The sequence below is a fragment of the Hippoglossus stenolepis genome, chromosome 21 (assembly GCF_022539355.2).
Source record: "Hippoglossus stenolepis isolate QCI-W04-F060 chromosome 21, HSTE1.2, whole genome shotgun sequence".
NCBI lineage: Eukaryota > Metazoa > Chordata > Actinopteri > Pleuronectiformes > Pleuronectidae > Hippoglossus > Hippoglossus stenolepis.
This window is the reverse complement of record NC_061503.1, coordinates 12,195,793-12,215,006: the sequence shown is the minus strand read 5'-3', so window position 1 is coordinate 12,215,006 and position 19,214 is coordinate 12,195,793. Positions and strand designations below refer to the sequence as shown.

The window sequence follows — 19,214 nt, the reverse complement described above, 5'->3', positions numbered from 1 at the left end:
ACATAATTCAATTTGTTTCATTGACTCGTTTTCTTTAAGTTGATTTTATACTATTACAAAAAATGCAATTCCCATGGGCTGCTATTTTCCTATGTCTTAGGATTTTAAATTGTATTTTTGTTTTTTTTTATAAATCATCATATTGTGGATAAGTATGCATCCAGATCATCTTTAATAATCCTCCAAAGTGGAACCTAAGTGAGGATGTTAATTACATTACGTACAAGCAGGTATTTTTAACAACTTGATTGACAGAAAATGAATTGCCAACTAATATGATACGTGATTCATTGTGTAGCATATGTACATTTGAAAGTATAAATGACAATTGTTTCATAAATTCAGCTTCTCAACTATGAGAATATATTGTTTTATTTTCCTTGTCTTATAAATCTTTTAATATTTTGGAGTGTTGAAGGATGGGGCGATTACATCACTGTGCGGTCAACTTCTGTTTGTGATTTCTAAACGATTTTCCAGCCCAAATCATTATCGTATTTTATAGACCATATTTCCTGCGTGTCACGGCTGCGGGTTCCTAGTATTTCCTCGAATAAAAGCACGGATCTATACGCAAGAAAACGCCAAGACTTCACGTTATGAGTCCGTGCATCTTCCGCTCCTGCAACAATAAAACCTTATTAAAATAAATGAATCGATTCAGTCAACAGAAACGCGAGAGTGCTTTTACTCTGAAAGGGCACAGGAAGAAGTGAGTGCTTTAACCTGATGACCTGGCGCTGAGGTAAAGCGAATCTACGGCCAATTTACACCAGTAACGCAGACAGCGTCAGATATTTAGAAAAGCTATTTGAGCTTTTACAGACTCATTCAACTTTCTACGTCAACTCACGTAAGTCTGCTCACAACCGTAACCTGCCGTTCACCTGCTGTCGACACGGTACCGAGGGGGACGGAGGGCGGAACCGTTCGAACCGGTCAGCACCAGGTTTGCACTCGGCACCCGAGTGATGGAAAAGATCGGCGCCAAGAGTTTTTGCTGGACAAACTTCACTGCTGACCGAGAACCCGCGGCGATACTTCTTCCACGCAAGGTAACGTTGTTCCTTTATTGCTTGGTTTTTAAATATACAAGAACAATGTCTGACCGCTGAAACTTGCTAATGAGTTCAAGCGATAAACGGCTAGCTTGAAGCGCCCAATTCCCGCTTCTGAAAACGTTCAAAAGTTAACGGTCAAACGTCGTCAAGCTAAAGTTGGCAGTTGTTGAGTTAACATTAGTAAGTTTGAAGGAGTTCGGTCAAGCTCCAGTTATAAAGTTCGCTAAGTTCTGACTGTAATAACTGTTCAACTATTTTAAAAGCACAGAATGAGAAAGAGAATGGCGGTGGAAACATGTTAGCTTGGCATGGTGCTTTCAGGCTCCACCCTGTTAACGGTCATTGTGGAAAAGTGGCAGTTGTGTGAAGACTACAACCAAAATCAAAGTTTCTGCCGAGACTTAGAGTTCTACTGCCTAAAGGTCAGTTGTTTTAAGGAGAGCAAACCATGTGGAAATGTAAATTGTGTGATTTTTCTACTGCCCTACAAATACAGTTATTGAGACATTACAGACTGTATCATGGCCAGTATTCCACAATTTCACCTTTACCATGCCTGTATAACAACTGTTTGTGTACATTTAGTACTTTTAATTCACTAAAGGTACATTTGTCAAGAACACATTCAGAGAAAAAAGTGGTAGGTGAAGACGGTATTCAGAGGGCATTTCATTGCCCTGTGTGTGATTTTAAGCAACCATTTGTTGAGAGGAACATGTTTATACACCTAAGGGGGCATTTAAGACGGAAAGAAATAGTGCCATGTCCTTTCAGGGCCTGCAAGTTTAAAACAAATGTTTACTCCACATATAATGCCCACAAATGCAGAGAACACCAACATGTGTCAGACTACAATGTAGAAGTTGTGGTGGAAACTGTTTCAAATGTTTGTCAGTATAGTGACATTGAACAGGATCCAGTTCAGTTTTCAGATGAAAATGAAACTGCCACTGTGTCAGACAGAAGCAATGAAGGGTTAGCAGAGCAGTTACAGTACAACCTGGCTGCCTTCTTCTTGAAAATGCAAACCATTCTCCATGTATCACAGAGGGCAACACAGGAAATCATTGAGCATATGGATCAGTTGTTTTCACTTTCAGAACCTGTTATCAGAAAATCGGTAACAAAGATATTAGAAAAACATAACTGCCCTGTTACTGACACACTTGTAAATGACATTGTGCAGGCAGTTTCAGATAGTAATGTTTTGCACAAATCAGTTACATCTGAAGGACCACTGTCCACAGCCAAGAGACGAAAATCATATTATGAGGAGAAGTTTCCATTTGTTAAGCCTGTAGAGTACCTTATTGAGTCGTCCCAGCATACCTTTATGTATGTGCCCATTCTCACATCTTTGCAGCAGTTGTTGAAAAAAACAGATGTACTTGAGAAAGTCAAAGAAACTACTGCACAGTTGCCTGGGCATTATTCATCATACTGTGATGGCTCATACTACAAGGAAAATCTGCTTCTTTCTGATGAGGGTCAGAAATTATCAATAATTCTCTATGTTGATGATTTTGAAATTGCAAACCCTCTAGGAACATCAAAAAATACACAAAGTCTGTGCAGTTTATTGGACATTAGCTAACCTGCCAGTAAAGTACCGCTCAGCCCTCCACACTACTCAACTGGCTCTATTGTGCAATTCAAATGATGTAAGGAAGTTTGGATATGCAAAAACATTTGCACCCTCTTGAGTGACCTAAAACTCTTGAAGAAGCTGGTGTCTACATTGAAACATTTGGTGACTGCCTCAAAGGCACAGTCTACTCTGTTGTGGCTGATAACCTTGCTGCCCATGGGCTAGCTGGTTTCAGTGAGTGTTTCAGGTCTACATATTTCTGCAGGTTTTGTCTTGCCACCCAGACAGAATTGCAAATGTCAGATGCAGTCTCTGGTAGTTTTGAGATGAGAACCAAAGATCTGCATGATAACCATGTTCAAGAAATACAGAACAATGACAATGGAGACAGTTGCGGTGTAAGCAGTTGTGCTCTTCTGACCATCTCTCTTATTTCCATCCTGTCACTGGATTTCCACCTGACATCCTACATGACTTGTTTGAGGGTGTGGTTCCTGTGGAGTTGGCACATTGTTTGAAAGGTTTGATCACAAAAATACTTCACTTTGGAAGAGTTGAATAGGCAATACTGTCCTTTCCTTCCAACATTCTGACAAGGTTGACCTCCTCACCCGATTCCTCAAAATTTTGCTAAGAGAGGAACAGTTGGGGGGAATGGGCATGAGAATCACACTCTGATTCGATTGCTTCCAATTCTCATTGGCTCCAGAGTCCCAGAAGGGGACAAATTCTGGGAAGTGCTAATGGACTTAAAAGATATTGTTGAGCTTGCTATGTCTCATAATTTCAGTGATGATACTATTCAGTACTTGGCGTGTAAGATTTCAGATCACAGGCAGCTGCTTCAGGAAGTCCTTCCTAGCTTACGATACGCCCAAAGCATCATTACATAGAGCATTATCCTCATCTCATTAAGTGCTTTGGTCCTCTGGTGCATCTCTGGACAATGAGATTTGAGGGGAAGCACAAAGTTTTCAAGAAAGTTATTCATGACACTCATAACTACAAAAATGTGTTGAAAACTTTGGCAGAGAGACACCAAAACATGATGGCATTCTATTTGGCATCTCCAAGGTTTTTCAAGTCACAAGTACAAACTTCAAAAGTGGAGTCTATCTATGTTGAGTCACTGCCTACTGATACACATGCATTAATATCGAGCATCACAGACAGCAGCAGTGTATACGGCACAAAACAGGTAACCATTGAAGGCACAACTTTTGTGGCGAGCATGTTTGTTTGCACTGGGACACATGCCGCATTGCCTGAGTTTAAAGAGATCAGAAACATATTACTAATCAGAAATAACATCTTCTTTCTTCTGAAAGACTATGAGACCTGGTATATTGAACATTTACGGTCCTATGAGCTAACAGATCATAAAAGCATGGAGGGCCATACAGTGAAATCTGTGTGTCAGCTAACTGATCAAATGCTAACTGATCAAACTGTCTCCATTGTCATTGTTCTGTATTTCTTGAACATGGTTATCATGCAGATCTTTGGTTCTCATCTCAAAACTACCAGAGACTGCATCTGACATTTGCAATTCTGTCTGGGTGGCAAGACAAAACCTGCAGAAATATGTAGACCTGAAACACTCACTGAAACCAGCTAGCCCATGGGCAGCAAGGTTATCAGCCACAACAGAGTAGACTGTGCCTTTGAGGCAGTCACCAAATGTTTCAATGTAGACACCAGCTTCTTCAAGAGTTTTTAGGTCACTCAAGAGGGGTGCAAATGTTTTTGCATATCCAAACTTCCTTACATCATTTGAATTGCACAATAGAGCCAGTTGAGTAGTGTGGAGGGCTGAGCGGTACTTTACTGGCAGGTTAGCTAATGTCCAATAAACTGCACAGACTTTGTGTATTTTTTTTGATGTTCCTAGAGGGTTTGCAATTTCAAAATCATCAACATAGAGAATTATTGATAATTTCTGACCCTCATCAGAAAGAAGCAGATTTTCCTTGTAGTATGAGCCATCACAGTATGATGAATAATGCCCAGGCAACTGTGCAGTAGTTTCTTTGACTTTCTCAAGTACATCTGTTTTTTTCAACAACTGCTGCAAAGATGTGAGAATGGGCACATACATAAAGGTATGCTGGGACGACTCAATAAGGTACTCTACAGGCTTAACAAATGGAAACTTCTCCTCATAATATGATTTTCGTCTCTTGGCTGTGGACAGTGGTCCTTCAGATGTAACTGATTTGTGCAAAACATTACTATCTGAAACTGCCTGCACAATGTCATTTACAAGTGTGAGTAACAGGGCAGTTATGTTTTTCTAATATCTTTGTTACCGATTTTCTGATAACAGGTTCTGAAAGTGAAAACAACTGATCCATATGCTCAATGATTTCCTGTGTTGCCCTCTGTGATACATGGAGAATGGTTTGCATTTTCAAGAAGAAGGCAGCCAGGTTGTACTGTAACTGCTCTGCTAACCCTTCATTGCTTCTGTCTGACACAGTGGCAGTTTCATTTTCATCTGAAAACTGAACTGGATCCTGTTCAATGTCACTATACTGACAAACATTTGAAACAGTTTCCACCACAACTTCTACATTGTAGTCTGACACATGTTGGTGTTCTCTGCATTTGTGGGCATTATATGTGGAGTAAACATTTGTTTTAAACTTGCAGGCCCTGAAAGGACATGGCACTATTTCTTTCCGTCTTAAATGCCCCCTTAGGTGTATAAACATGTCCCTCTCAACAAATGGTTGCTTAAAATCACACACAGGGCAATGAAATGCCCTCTGAATACCGTCTTCACCTACCACTTTTTTCTCTGAATGTGTTCTTGACAAATGTACCTTTAGTGAATTAAAAGTACTAAATGTACACAAACAGTTGTTATACAGGCATGGTAAAGGTGAAATTGTGGAATACTGGCCATGATACAGTCTGTAATGTCTCAATAACTGTATTTGTAGGGCAGTAGAAAAATCACACAATTTACATTTCCACATGGTTTGCTCTCCTTAAAACAACTGACCTTTAGGCAGTAGAACTCTAAGTCTCGGCAGAAACTTTGATTTTGGTTGTAGTCTTCACACAACTGCCACTTTTCCACAATGACCGTTAACAGGGTGGAGCCTGAAAGCACCATGCCAAGCTAACATGTTTCCACCGCCATTCTCTTTCTCATTCTGTGCTTTTAAAATAGTTGAACAGTTATTACCGTAACGTTACCGAACTTAGCGAACTATAACTGGAGCTTGACCGAACACTTTCACAAACTTACTAATGTTAACTCAACAACTGCCAACTTTAGCTACACGACGTTTGACCGTTAACTTTTGAACGTTTTTCAGAAGCGGGAATTGGGCGCGCTTCAAGCTAGCGCCGTTTACCGAACTCATTAGCAAGTTTCAGCGGTCAGACATTGTTCTTGTATATTTAAAAAACCAAGCAATAAAGGAACAACGTTACCTTGCGTGGAAGAAGTATCGCCGCGGGGTTCTCGGTCAGCAGTGAAGTTTGTCCAGCAAAAAACTCTTCGCGCCGATCTTTTCCATCACTCCGGTGCCGAGTGCAAACCTGGTGCTGACCGGTTCGAACCGGTTCCGCCCTCCGTCCCCCTCGGTACCGTGTGCGACAGCAGGTGAACGGCAGGTTACCGGTTGTGAGCAGACTTACGTGAAGTTGACGTAGAAAGTTGAATGAGTCTGTAAAAGCTCAAATAGCTTTTCTAAATATCTGACGCTGTCTGCGTTACTGGTGTAAATTGGCCGTAGATCCGCTTTACCTCAGCGCCAGGTCATCAGGTTAAAGCACTCACTTCTTCCTGTGCCCGCTTCAGAGTAAAAGCACTCTCGCGTTTCTGTTGACTGAATCGATTCATTTATTTTAATAAGGTTTTATTGTTGCAGGAGCGGAAGATGCACGGACTCATAACGTAGAGTCTTGACGTTTTCTTGCGTATAGATCCGTGCTTTTATTCGAGGAAATACTAGGAACCCGCAGCCGTGACACGCAGGAAATATGGTCTATAAAATACGATAATGATTTGGGCTGGAAAATCGTTTAGAAATCACAAACAGAAGTTGACCGCACAGTGATGTAATCGCCCCATCCTTCAACACTCCAAAATATTAAAAGATTTATAAGACAAGGAAAATAAAACAATATATTCTCATAGTTGAGAAGCTGAATTTATGAAACAATTGTCATTTATACTTTCAAATGTACATATGCTACACAATGAATCACGTATCATATTAGTTGGCAATTCATTTTCTGTCAATCAAGTTGTTAAAAATACCTGCTTGTACGTAATGTAATTAACATCCTCACTTAGGTTCCACTTTGGAGGATTATTAAAGATGAATTTAAGCGCACTCAAAATAACTAAGTTATTACTTCAATAATTTACTTTTGAGTTATGTTAAATTATTGATAATTAGTGGCCTCAACTTTTTTTGAGAATTGAGTTATTGTAACTTACTTAATTTAGTAAGATGTACTGTTAGGTTTTACAGTGTGCAACCTCATTTTGTCTGACATTATTATATTTATTCCTCCTCAGGTAACATTTCAATTGATTGTTTTGGTTTTATTGTTAATAATGTGTAAAGCCTGGGAGATATGAGACGGTGCAGGAAAGAGACAGGGAGGATGATTGTAAGGAAGCATGAACAGAGAGAAAGATAGTTTCTGTCATTTTCACACTTATGTGTGTTTAAGTGTTAATGTCTCCTATGAGACGGTTTAAATTTGTAATTTGATGCTATAAAAACAAGGTGAAACATCATGAATGAAAGTTGATACTGACTCCTGATTGGTCGGGCTTGCAGCTCCATCCCCCAGTTGTTACTGCGCAGACTCTGGCTCCAAAATGGCAGCGTTCGTATCCAGGATATTCAAGCTTCGTTTCGTTTAGATGTTGTCGTCCATCTTTATATACAGTCTGTGACTTACATCAATGTGAATTACCACTGAAAATGTAAATTCACTCATCAGTTCATTCAGTAATAAAGTAATCCAGCAGCGGCTCAGTGGAGTAGAGTTTCTTCTAACCTTGAGGCAGTTGAAGGCTTAATTGAGCAGGTATTTGCTTGTAGAGCAGGTCCTAAGATGTTCATGACAAAAAAGTTCTAGAAAGATTTATTTTTTGTTTTTACAAGTCAATATGGTCTCATCCTCTTCTGTGATGAGGAGTCACCATCTGACGTTGGATGAAGGTCATCTATCTTTCTCTTCCTCTGGGACTCTGTCAGGGAAGCTGTCAGTTGTTACGTCTGTCTCCCCTTTGGCGTCGAATCATCTGGGCTTTGATGTCAAACAAAAAAAATACTTGAAATCTCATGGATCTTAAAGCAGTGGTTAGACATTTTGAAAAATGCACTTGGCTCCAGCTCGTTAGTTAGTTGATGAGACTTTTATGATTCTTCTCATTGAACTCTCAGCAAAAAATAATTGCTGATCTGTTCTTCTACAATATGAAATAATCAATGCAGGGAGATATTTTAAACACCAACCTGTTGCCACACTCGTTCCTTTTCCTTTTCTTTGCCTTACTGGTGGTGGAGGCCTGTGAGAGGGACGGCTCCTCAGCACTCACACCAGCAGAGCGGTCCTCCTTGGCTGGGCTGACAGCGCTGGTAGAGGTCCCCTCATTGAGGGATGATTGGAGGGTGGTCTGTGCTGCATCTTCTCCACTGGGAGAGCTCTGATCCTGGCAGACGCTCATCATGTCCATGCAGGACTTCACACTGGATGACCAACCAGTTGCTCAGCCAAACAATTTCATCTACAAATATCTCATTTATTTGTATCATTACCTGTGAGCACAGAAGAACACAGAGCATCTAAGCACACACTTACTAGGGGCTGTTGTTGAATGCGCCCCGAAGGTGGCTCATTGTGATGAATGGATGCTCAAGGATTCCTCGGGGGGTGATTCTCTCAGAGGAATCCACCTTGAGCATCTGTGTCAACAGGCTGTTGAAGTTGGCCAGGTCGCACTCACTAGCATCGCCACCTATCCCTGAGGATTCATGACATATCTTGGACAGGGTGAGAAAAAAACAAATCAGTAAGAAAATCTGAACTTGTCCTCATGTTTGACTTTTAAAAATAAATGTCGAAAGACTCAAAAGATATGTGGTACCGTCATGAGCTCCTCCAGGTAGGTCATCCCTTTGGAGGGTTTATAAGAACTCTCCCGCTCATCCAATGACTGAAATGAAAGAAAGACAGGTTAAAGTTAAGGCACAAAATATATGAGGTATAGATGATATATCACCCAAGTTATCATACTTTGATAACACAGCTGAGTGAAGGCCAAATAATGTCTTACAATAAATATCCAATGTGTGGATCCCCTCCAGTATGAGGGCCAGAAAAAGTCGTGCGTGAACTTTCCAGCCGCCAGTAACTCTTGGTTAGGCTTTCCGATTGTGTCTACAATCCTTTTCATCTGTGGGCAGAACACAAGGTAAGAATTAGTTACCTTCAAGTTGGCAAAGTGACCATTTGTCATCAGGCAATATGTGTGAATTTGTTAATCAAACATATGGATTAAGTGTCTCTGGCTGGAAAAGAGTCATTGTTTGTGACATTAAAAGATCTTGATGAAAATACTAGAAATCTGTGACCTTGTACTGGAATATCTGTCCCTGTTCTAACCAGATGTGAATTTAAAAATACAAAAACATCATGACAGAAATTGACATGTTTGTTGTGTTTAAAACAGAATACATGTACCAACCATATCGTACTTGTCCCAGGCGTTAAACAGCACTGTGCCCAGAAACATTTCTCCAGCAATGCAGCCGAGAGACCACACATCTATGGCCTCGTTGAATGGAGCTCCCAGCAAGACCTCAGGAGATCTTAGAAGAAGACGAGAAACACAAACATGTTACTGAGGTTATAAAGACAAACTAAGGCCCAATCCCAAGGATTTAAAATTTACGATAATGATTGTATTATCTTAGTTTAACATCGTTTCAATGTATTATGGTCATTCTTTTCACAACAACCTTCACAAAATCTAACGTTAGCATGCTAATGCCGGCGTTAAACCAGTAAACACCTGACACGCCAGTGTACAGGGCTTGTTTGATTTAATACAGCAGACAACAGCTGTCAGAGCTTTACAGATGTGTTGTCGGTTGCTTACCTGTATGACAGGGTCTGGATGGTTGCACCAACAGATTCTGCTGGATTGTTCAGGGCTAAGCCAAAGTCGATGACCTTCACCCTCAGCGGATCCATGAGATGTTCCACCATCATGATATTTTGTGACTTTATATCTCCGTGCGTGATCCCTTTGCTCTTGAGAAAGTCCAAGGCTGTGGCAAGCTGAAATCATGAAAAACAGGGTAATTCAACTCTACTGCAAAGTTCATGTTGTCAAGAAAAACTAAATCATTGATGGCAGCGAAAAAACAAAAAGAGAAAAGAACACAAACCTGCTGCAGAATTGGGCGGATCTGCTTCAAATTCAGAGATCGAGTTGGGCTCATCCTGATGAATTCAAAAAGCTCAACATCCAGCTTCTCAAACTCGAGACAGTATTTTCCCTTATAGGCGAAGGAGTCATTCAATCTCACGATGTTGAACTGGTCTGCGTTGAGCTCTTTAAGTTTCCGCAGGTAGTCCTCCTGAATGAGATTGTAGGAGATGTTAGAGGTTTCATGTGAATGAAATGTGCTGTTGAGTTGTTAAACGAAGTCAAACAATGGATAAACAGAAGTTGTACTGTACCTCGATCCTCGCTGCCCGAATTTGCTCCTTGCTTCTGGAGATTTTCAGAGCAACCGTTTCGTTGGTGGTCTCCTTCGTACATTCGGTGACCGTGCCAAAGGCGCCCCTCCCCAGGTACTTCTGCACCTTGTAAGATGTCGTCCGGGAGGAGATGCGTTTTCCGACGTCAAATTCGCGTTCCATCATTCTCACACCTGACAGGAGAGTAGAAAAGACAAAGTTTAGACACAAAACCAGGTGTTATTTCGCAAAGCCTGACAGCCAGTTCCCATGCACAGAGCAGAAAAGTTTATGGACAGTTTCAAGCTCAGCGAATCATCTGTCAATTTATTCTTGAAATTTCTTTAGGCTTCTAGATAACTTGAATGTTGAGCTTTGTTGTAGCCTTAGCCGAGAAAGCTAACCTGTTAATAGCTGTTAAGGGTGAACATAACCTGTAAGCAACGTTTTTCTCCTAAAAGAGTCAAGGTTTCGTCAACTTGATAATCAGTGAGTAGGTTAACTAAACCAACTGAGGTAATAAAGGGTTAGTAAGTGTAAGTGTGTGTATTTATGCCTTTGATGATCTCACAAACATTGATCTCCACAAAATTCTTTGATCTCTTATTACATCAAACATTCCTGTTTTACATCATTACTCTTTAAGTTACATTATTACTTTGATGTATTTTGTATTTCATTTGATGATCATTTTTTCCAAATCTTTATTGACAATCATTGTTACAGTGCAATGAGGCTTCAGATAAATTGAGCCTGTGCTAAGAGTCTGATAAAACTGATTTTCAGTTTGCTGAGCAAAGTGTTTTTCTCTCCTCATACCATGAGAAATGCAGCTCTGATATACACAGTGCACAACCTTTGTTGCCAGTTTATTAGGTACACCTAGCTCAAACTAATGCAGGCTAATACATCATTCCTGCAGTAAACCCATCCTTCATGAAGGTTATAATGCTCAGTTGTTGATTAAACTGTCTCAGTGAGCTGTTGAGTCACATTAAGATAGTTTTTTATAATTTGTGCTGCAGCTGAGCGGTATTTCATTTTATTAAAGTTCACCCCATTTATATCAGTGGAGGCAATAAACTGGAAAACTGAAACTGCTCAGTGTAATAAAATACAGTTCAACAGTCATCCGGACTTTGCATTTACAGCCATTTATTGTGGGCAGCCTAACCAATGACCAACTGATGACTAAGCTGTACCTAACCAAAAGCTCTTATCAACAAATATATTTATTCATACGCTACAGTATATATTCATCTGCTGCTATCGATCCTGTAAATATATTCTCCATTCACCTTAACTGTACAGTACATAATGTAAGCCTGTATTAATTACCTCAATATACTCTGATCACTTTAATCATTTAGTATTTATTCACATACACACAATTAGTTCTCACAGCTGTATACAAATATTCTTTACTTCTATACTAATTTTAGTATACCGCACTGATTTTAAACTGTTGCACTAATGGCATGGTTGTTTTCTTTCTTGTTATAACTTATTGTTTTGAATTCTCTCTCTCTCTCTCTCTCTCTCTCTCTCTCTCTCACTACTTTCTTTGTATGTCTTTTCTGTTATTGTTTGTATTGTCTGGACAAGAAGAGTCTGTCAATGTACCATTTCATTTGTGTCTGTAAAAAAACTGTTCATTAAAGATGGTTATAAATAATGTATTCATCCATCATTGCTTGTTGTGTCATCTGTTAGGGCTCCTCCTGCTGGGCAGGGTAGGTCTTTAGCCACACCCACCAGGAACAGGACGCACCTGTACGGCAGCACGAAGCGACAGCTCGGACTTTGGTGTCTTTAACTTTAGACATAATTGTAGATCTCACTGGTGTTTTAGCTGCTTCAGCCTTAAACTGGGATCATGGTCAGAAAACACATCTCGATCGTCTGTGTCCTGCTGTGTCTTGTTTCTGGGATCGACAACAAAGGTGAGATTCAGCTGCTTTGTTTTTCACTTTGAACTGGTGTTTCTTCTTTTGTTCCTCATATATTTTTACATGACTGCATACTGTCTGTTTTGGTTGTTTTGAAAAACAGAAACATTTAAAAAATATAAATATATATATATATATATATTTTTTTTTTTATTCACAAGTTAACCAGAGAATAACTTCTCAACATTTTTTACAGTTTCTCTGTGTTTTCACTTCTCTTCCAGACCTCTCCAGTGAGCTGACCTCCAAACTTGCCAAATACTCCATTGTAAATCCTCAGGTGATTCACAGAAGGTCCAGGAGCCTCAACAGACCACAGCCTGAAGAGGTTGGTGCCAGATCCTGATTTCGTCATCTTTTTATGTTGCATTTTATACGCCTACACTAAGAATCCTTCCTTTTCAACCATTTCAGAAAGACAGAGAGGAGAGGATATCGTATGCACTCTCCATAAACAACACACGGCACCTGCTTCATCTGAAGGCCAACAGGTAGCCTATACCCACAGCTCTGCCGTTATCTTGTTAGAGCTTCAGATCAAATATACCCTCATATTCTTTCTCTCTTCTTCTTCTCAGAGACTTTTTACACCCAAACCTTCTTCAGTATTCGCGTGAGGCAGTTGGTGACAACAACTCCTCATTAAAACGACATGTGAGTCAACCCTCGGCCATTCTGGTTTATTGGGCTGGTTTGAACATCAACCATTAACCTGTGTTCATGTCCCTTCTCCCCAGGTGCATTGCTATTACCACGGTGAGGTGGAGGGATATGAGGATTCGATGGTGGCGCTCAGCACGTGCTCTGGCCTCAGGTTTGATTCCCCACTCTCGCTGGTTGTAGTTACTCTGATTCTGTGGTAACATTTCAATAGAATGGTGTCGTGTTTTTTATGATTTCACAGAGTTTTTAAAATAGGGCTGGACGATATGGCCAAAACTGATATCTAGACAAAACTTTTCCTATCATTCAATATTGATAATTGTCACGAGAAATGTCATATCATTAGTTTTTAAAGACTTGAAGGAAGGTTGCAGGTTTAAACTTCTTTATGAGCATAAAATGACAAACACTAAACTGCAAAACATCAAAAAAATCTGAGCTGGATCAATTTTGTATGATACGTCTCAGTCCTCACTGTAAAACTCAAGCCACACATTGAAATGAGCAATTATCCATTAACTAACTTCCTAGTCAAACCTAACCGAGGCGATCTGTATCCTCCTGTGACTCACTGAGTACATTTTGCTTGGAGTCAAGGGATCACAGCAACACACCCTAGGCTTTCCACATTTTAAAGGTGTTTACGCTCTTCATGCCTTGTCTGCAGGGGCGTGATCATCTTTGCAAACGAGACCTACGGGCTGGAGCCTCTGTCCCAGTCTGCGACCAATGAGCACGTTCTCTACCTGCTGAGGGACGTCAAGTCGGAGCCCGTTATCTGCGGGGTCGTCGACGAGGCGGCGTCCAGGCAAAGCCACGAGGCTTTTGACCCTGGTCAATCGCTGACGTCTCTGCTGCGGGTTGGGATGCTCACTTAGCCAAATTATATTTACAGTTTGAACAGGTTTTAAAGTGGATGGGGGTTGAGGCTCTTCTTTACTGTCTATTGTTTTCACAGAGGAAGCGCGCTTTACCACGAACCAGTTATGTGGAGTTGGTGCTGGTTGTCGATAATCTCAGGGTGGGTGTGTGTTTACCTGTTTGTGAATGTGAAGCAATTTGTTTTTACCCAACAAATGTTGCAGTTGTTTTCCTATGAGGTGGATTTTATTGCCTAAGAGATCAACTCGTCTATTATGGCTGTATGGCTGTTTAGAAATGATCTTTAATCGGTGTGTTCACTGTGTTTACAGTATAATTTCAAGCAAAAGAATGAGACCGCGGTTCGAGAAGAGACGGTGGAAATTGCGAATCTACTGGACGGGGTGAGATTCGAAGTTGGAAGAACAACTATGCCAAATTTTGAGTGAATCTCTCTAAAATCGCCTGCTTTTATTTTCTGTTCCGCTCCAGTATTACAAATCCCTGAACATCCGTGTTGTGCTCGTGGGCCTGGAGATCTTTAAGGAGAGTAATCCTTTTAGTGTGGAGGGCTCTGCAGGAGAGGTGCTGGGCCGCTTTGTAAAGTGGAGGAAGAATACTCTGATACCAAAGATCAAGCATGACATTGGTCAACTCATCGTGTGAGTACTGCCTGTTCTTTGTCTCCTTCTGTTTTTAAACAACATGACGCCATCCGATGACAATTTTTGACACAAGCTACTTTACTCATCTCTCGATCTCATTTCTCAGTGGTCAGCCCGGAGATTACGGGGGCGTGTTAGGCATGGCCTTCGTGGGCACCGTCTGCTCCGTAGCAACCTCTGGAGGAATCAATGTGGTTAGTTTGACTTCCCTTTTTAAACTTCCAACACCAGCGGACACCGTGGTGCTTTGACATCATTAGCTTTTGTGTAGAAACTGATACCATCTGCATTATTCATGGGGAGTTCTATTAGTGTGGCTCATTTTCAGAGGCTGTGAATAACAGAAGGATCAAACCGGTAAGACCTGAACACCTTCTGACGCAGCTCCATGACGAGGCATCTTATTTTGTCTCATTAGATTCTTTAAATTCTCTTGTCTTGGAATAACAGTGTTTATTGTTCCCGTTTGAGGTCACGCTGGGAGGAGTACTAAAACTAAAGTGAACTAAAAACAAGAACACCTATGTACAAACCTCATTTTAATAATCGAAAGGAACTTCCCATCTTTTCATTTCTTACCATCAAATAAAACTTGTTTTATTGGTATAACTTGTAGCCAGTTGTCATTCAGAAGGTGTGAATCACATTTAATCCAACAAGAGATAAATTAAATAAATCAAGCAAAAAGCTGTTTTTCTCTTTAAGTGAACAAGACTCATGCAAAGCCAAAGCTTTTTTTATTTTGTATTCATTTTAATAATATTGATAAATTACTTTAATTTCCATGTCTGGATCATATATTTAGATATATAAACTAAGGAGGATATTGGCACTGAATATACTTGGGTATGTTTTCACAGTACAGCGACAACAGTCTGCCTTACTTCTCCACTATTGTGGCGCACGAGATGGGACACAACATGGGCATGAATCACGACAACAACCTCTGCAAATGCAATGGAAGCAGCTGCATTATGGGAGCTTCTGCCACGTAAAAAAATCTTCCCCAAAATATTTAGTTGACAGAAAATTAAAAAAGTTAAAACAGTTTGTACATACAGTACAATGCATATTCTGTGCCTTTCCAAATGGACATTTCCATCCATGTCTGTTCCCGTTACCCTGTAGCGGTTCCACCAGCTTCAGCCGCTGCAGCGAACAAGACTTTGAGAGGCTGGTCCTCGGCGGAGGAGGCGTGTGTCTGAGAAACCAGCCCTCGTCATCAGATGTGATCGGTACCGCTGAATGTGGCAACGGCCGGATTGACAAAGGAGAACAGTGTGACTGTGGAAAACCGGAGGTAGGGTACTGTCCTCCAGATAAACTCACACACTCAACTTGACACTTTGTACTCTCATGCATTTCGAATGTTTTTCTAATACATCACATTGTCATATAATGTAAGGGACAGCAGTTTTTTTTCTGCCGACTTTTTAGATCCAACAACCAACAAATATGAATGTATCCAAGTATCACTGACAACAATGTAGTTATTGTAGTTGTAATGCGCTGTAGAGAAGGTATTTAGACTTTACTCTTCTATTAAACATGTGTAGGACATTTGCAAATGAATGATGTCAGTATTTGAGAAACCTTTTGGTGTAACGCAGACATGGTCATGTTACAACCTCAAGGATCTTAGACTTAAAAAAATGTTTGGGCCTTTTTAAAGTCATGTACTTTTTCTGTCTTTTTGGTGTAGTGGTAAACATAGTTTTGCTCTGTTTCCATTTCGTGCAGGAATGCAAGAATAAATGCTGTGATGCTGCCACTTGCAAATTCACAGGCGGGGCCGCCTGCGCTGAGGGAGACTGCTGTGACAACTGTCAGGTCAGCACTGTGCTGGACGAAGTTATGCAGCTGAGGACTACAGTGAATTAGAAGCTGTAAATTGCATTTGGGAAAACATTGTTTGCACGGATTTGTTTTGTAGATCCAAGTTGCTGGAACACCGTGCAGGAAGTCTGTCAACACCTGTGACCTTCCTGAATACTGTAGAGGCAACAGTGGGTCCTGTCCCGATGACTTCTACATCATGGACGGCCTGACTTGCGAAAACAATGCTGCATACTGCTACGACGGCAGATGCCAGACGTATGATTTCCAGTGCAAACATCTCTTTGCACCAGGTACATTAAACAATCCCTTATATGTGTTATCCAGTCAGGAATGCATCACACAGTGGTCACCAAGTCACTAATCCACTTCTCTTGTCATTAATATTTTATATCTTGGTTTTGATTTCTCTCTGCTGCAGATCCAGCTACAAAGGCGGCAGATATTTGTTTTGAACATGCAAATATTGCGGGAAACTTATTTGGAAACTGTGGCATCACCAGCAGAGGAGATTACATCAAATGTACTGTAGAGTAAGTACTCTGCTTTTAATGAATGTAAATAATGGATCTCTAATAATTTATTGTCACATCAACACGGAACGTAAGAAAGTACTTTGGATGGCAATTTTTAACTAAATGATATGATGTAACTTAAATTGTCAGTTAAAGGATACATTTTTTCGTCAGCTTTAGCCCATTAACAGTAGTGGCAAATTTCTTTCTACAGAAACGTCATGTGTGGAAAAGTGCAGTGCACTAACGTGGACGTCAGAAACCCCCCTCCTGGCGCCCACATCAGCATCCAAGACATTGAAGGCCATACTTGTGTAAATGCAGACTTCAACCTCGGCACAGATGTGTTAGATCCTGCCTACGTTAACCCCGGCAGCCCTTGCGACAAAGGAAAGGTAAGCCGACTCTTACCGGGAAGTTATGTGATTCCACTTAATCTACCTTTGTGAAAGTGGAAAAGATGACGCATCATAACTCATCTTATTTGTGAGTTAAACGTCTTCTCTTTCAGACCTGCGTGGACTTCAAGTGTGTGAACGCCTCTGCTCTGTCGCCCAACTTGGACTGTGACGCTCAGACCACCTGCAACAGCCGAGGGGTAAAACTGCATTTACACTTTGTTTACTCGATCACCAGCCGCTAATAACAAGTCTGACTTTCCTGTTGTGATGCTTCCTTCAGGTCTGTAACGACCAAGGACGCTGTCACTGTGACAACGGGTGGGCACCGCCGTACTGTGACAAGTCAGGACGAGGCGGCAGCGTAGACAGTGGTCCCGCTCAGATAGGTGGGTTTGAAAGGATTCTATGAATTCATCTAATCGAGGATTGTGTGGCTTATTGTAATCCTACATCAGGGCTTCATATTGGTCATGTATTAATCAGCAGCAGCAGCAGTGCTTCCCTATTACATCTGTCATTGAAGCACTCAGACGTCTATGTGTTTTGGTCTTAGATCAGTTCAATAATACTAATGGAACAGAAACTAGCCAGGAAGAGCTATGTCATTTGGTTGTTATTCCACCATTAGTGGTATATACCTCTGAATGGTCGTGCATGTTGTGTTTTTCATGTAGTTGAAAATGGAGGGGAAAAAATCCTTCAAAGCCCAAAGTCACTGCAAAATTATTGCTGTAATTTTCTGGACTTTGCTATGAAAACATGTTGACACTATTGTTGACACTCTTCTCTCTTCCCATGCGACGGCGTCCACATCAGACTACTCCCTCAGGAACGGCCTGTTGATCTTCTTCCTGCTGGTGGTTCCTGTCGTGGTTCTCGTGGTTCTGGCGCTGCTCTACGTCTTCAAGAGAAGTTCCCTGGATGTCTGCTTGAAAAGACGCCACAAGTAAACATAACAAAGTGTTTCGATATTTCAATAGTGCAGATGCAGTGTTTTATAATTTAATGTTGATGGAAAAAACTAATTGGTTCTTTTCTGTGCCTTTTTTTGATTGTTTTATAGGCCACGTAGTCCTCCAAGTGGAAATGCAAATGGACAGCAAAACATAAATGTTCAAACAAGTGCCACAACCCAGCCCCCAGCACCTACTCCTCCTAATGAGGTAAAAAAATAATTCTCAACCATCACTACAGGGAAGACAGCGCAAAATAAAAGAGGGAAATCAATAATAACAACACACTTTTAATTTCCTTATTCTAATTCTAGCCTGGAAATCCACCGGTTACCTCAGCTCCGATTTCTGGGTATGAACTGTTTTTAAATGTCTTTTTTTTTCACTCAATCCGTATTCATGCATAATCTTTTGTGAAAAAAGCAGAACTGTAACTGTTTTATCTGAATTTCTGTGGTCAGTTTCAGGTATGGAGAAGTTGATTACTGGAATACAGGAACGAGCGCTGCCCCTGCACCACCAGCAGCTCCGAGGCAGGGCCCCGGAGTGCCCAGACCAATCCCAACTAGGCAGCCGCCGAATTGATACCCATTTTATACGAAATAATAATATTCTATTGTACTGATAATGTATGGAGTTTACAACAGCTTAATACTATATGAAGGGACCATTTTAAATTGCTGTGACAACAGCAGACTCACTGTAACTTGTTTCCAGCACCTTTATACTGTCGACTGTAGTCACGCGGTGGTGGAGGCTGGTAAGATGTGTAAATATGGATTGGTATAAGTGTGTTTTATTAGATTCCTGTACATCAATTATTGCAAATATGTGCATTTAAAATGTAATGAGTGAATATTTTGGGACTCAATTATCTATTAAGTATTTTAAAGATTTTGATTTCATGGATGTTAATTGTAATAAAGAAAAAATGTATCCGGCAGTTTGTTTAAAGCTTTTGTTTTTATCGTGAGAGTTTCTTGGAAATGTAATACAT

At 40.7% G+C, this 19,214-nt stretch overlaps 1 protein-coding gene across 1 annotated transcript; it reads left to right on the top strand.

The window, feature by feature from the left end:
- Positions 1-12,119: 12,119 nt before the first annotated feature.
- On the top strand, positions 12,120-19,160 carry zgc:174164 (uncharacterized protein LOC570656 homolog). Its single transcript, XM_035144871.1, has 22 exons — positions 12,120-12,317; positions 12,548-12,651; positions 12,738-12,814; positions 12,902-12,977; positions 13,061-13,137; positions 13,654-13,846; positions 13,945-14,007; positions 14,180-14,251; positions 14,340-14,509; positions 14,619-14,706; positions 15,373-15,503; positions 15,641-15,812; positions 16,253-16,342; positions 16,446-16,641; positions 16,770-16,881; positions 17,078-17,258; positions 17,375-17,461; positions 17,545-17,650; positions 18,081-18,210; positions 18,328-18,427; positions 18,532-18,569; positions 18,679-19,160. The coding sequence occupies exons 1-22, from the start codon at positions 12,251-12,253 to the stop codon at positions 18,800-18,802; spliced, it is 2,454 nt and encodes an 817-aa protein (XP_035000762.1). The 5' UTR covers positions 12,120-12,250; the 3' UTR covers positions 18,803-19,160.
- Positions 19,161-19,214: the final 54 nt, after the last annotated feature.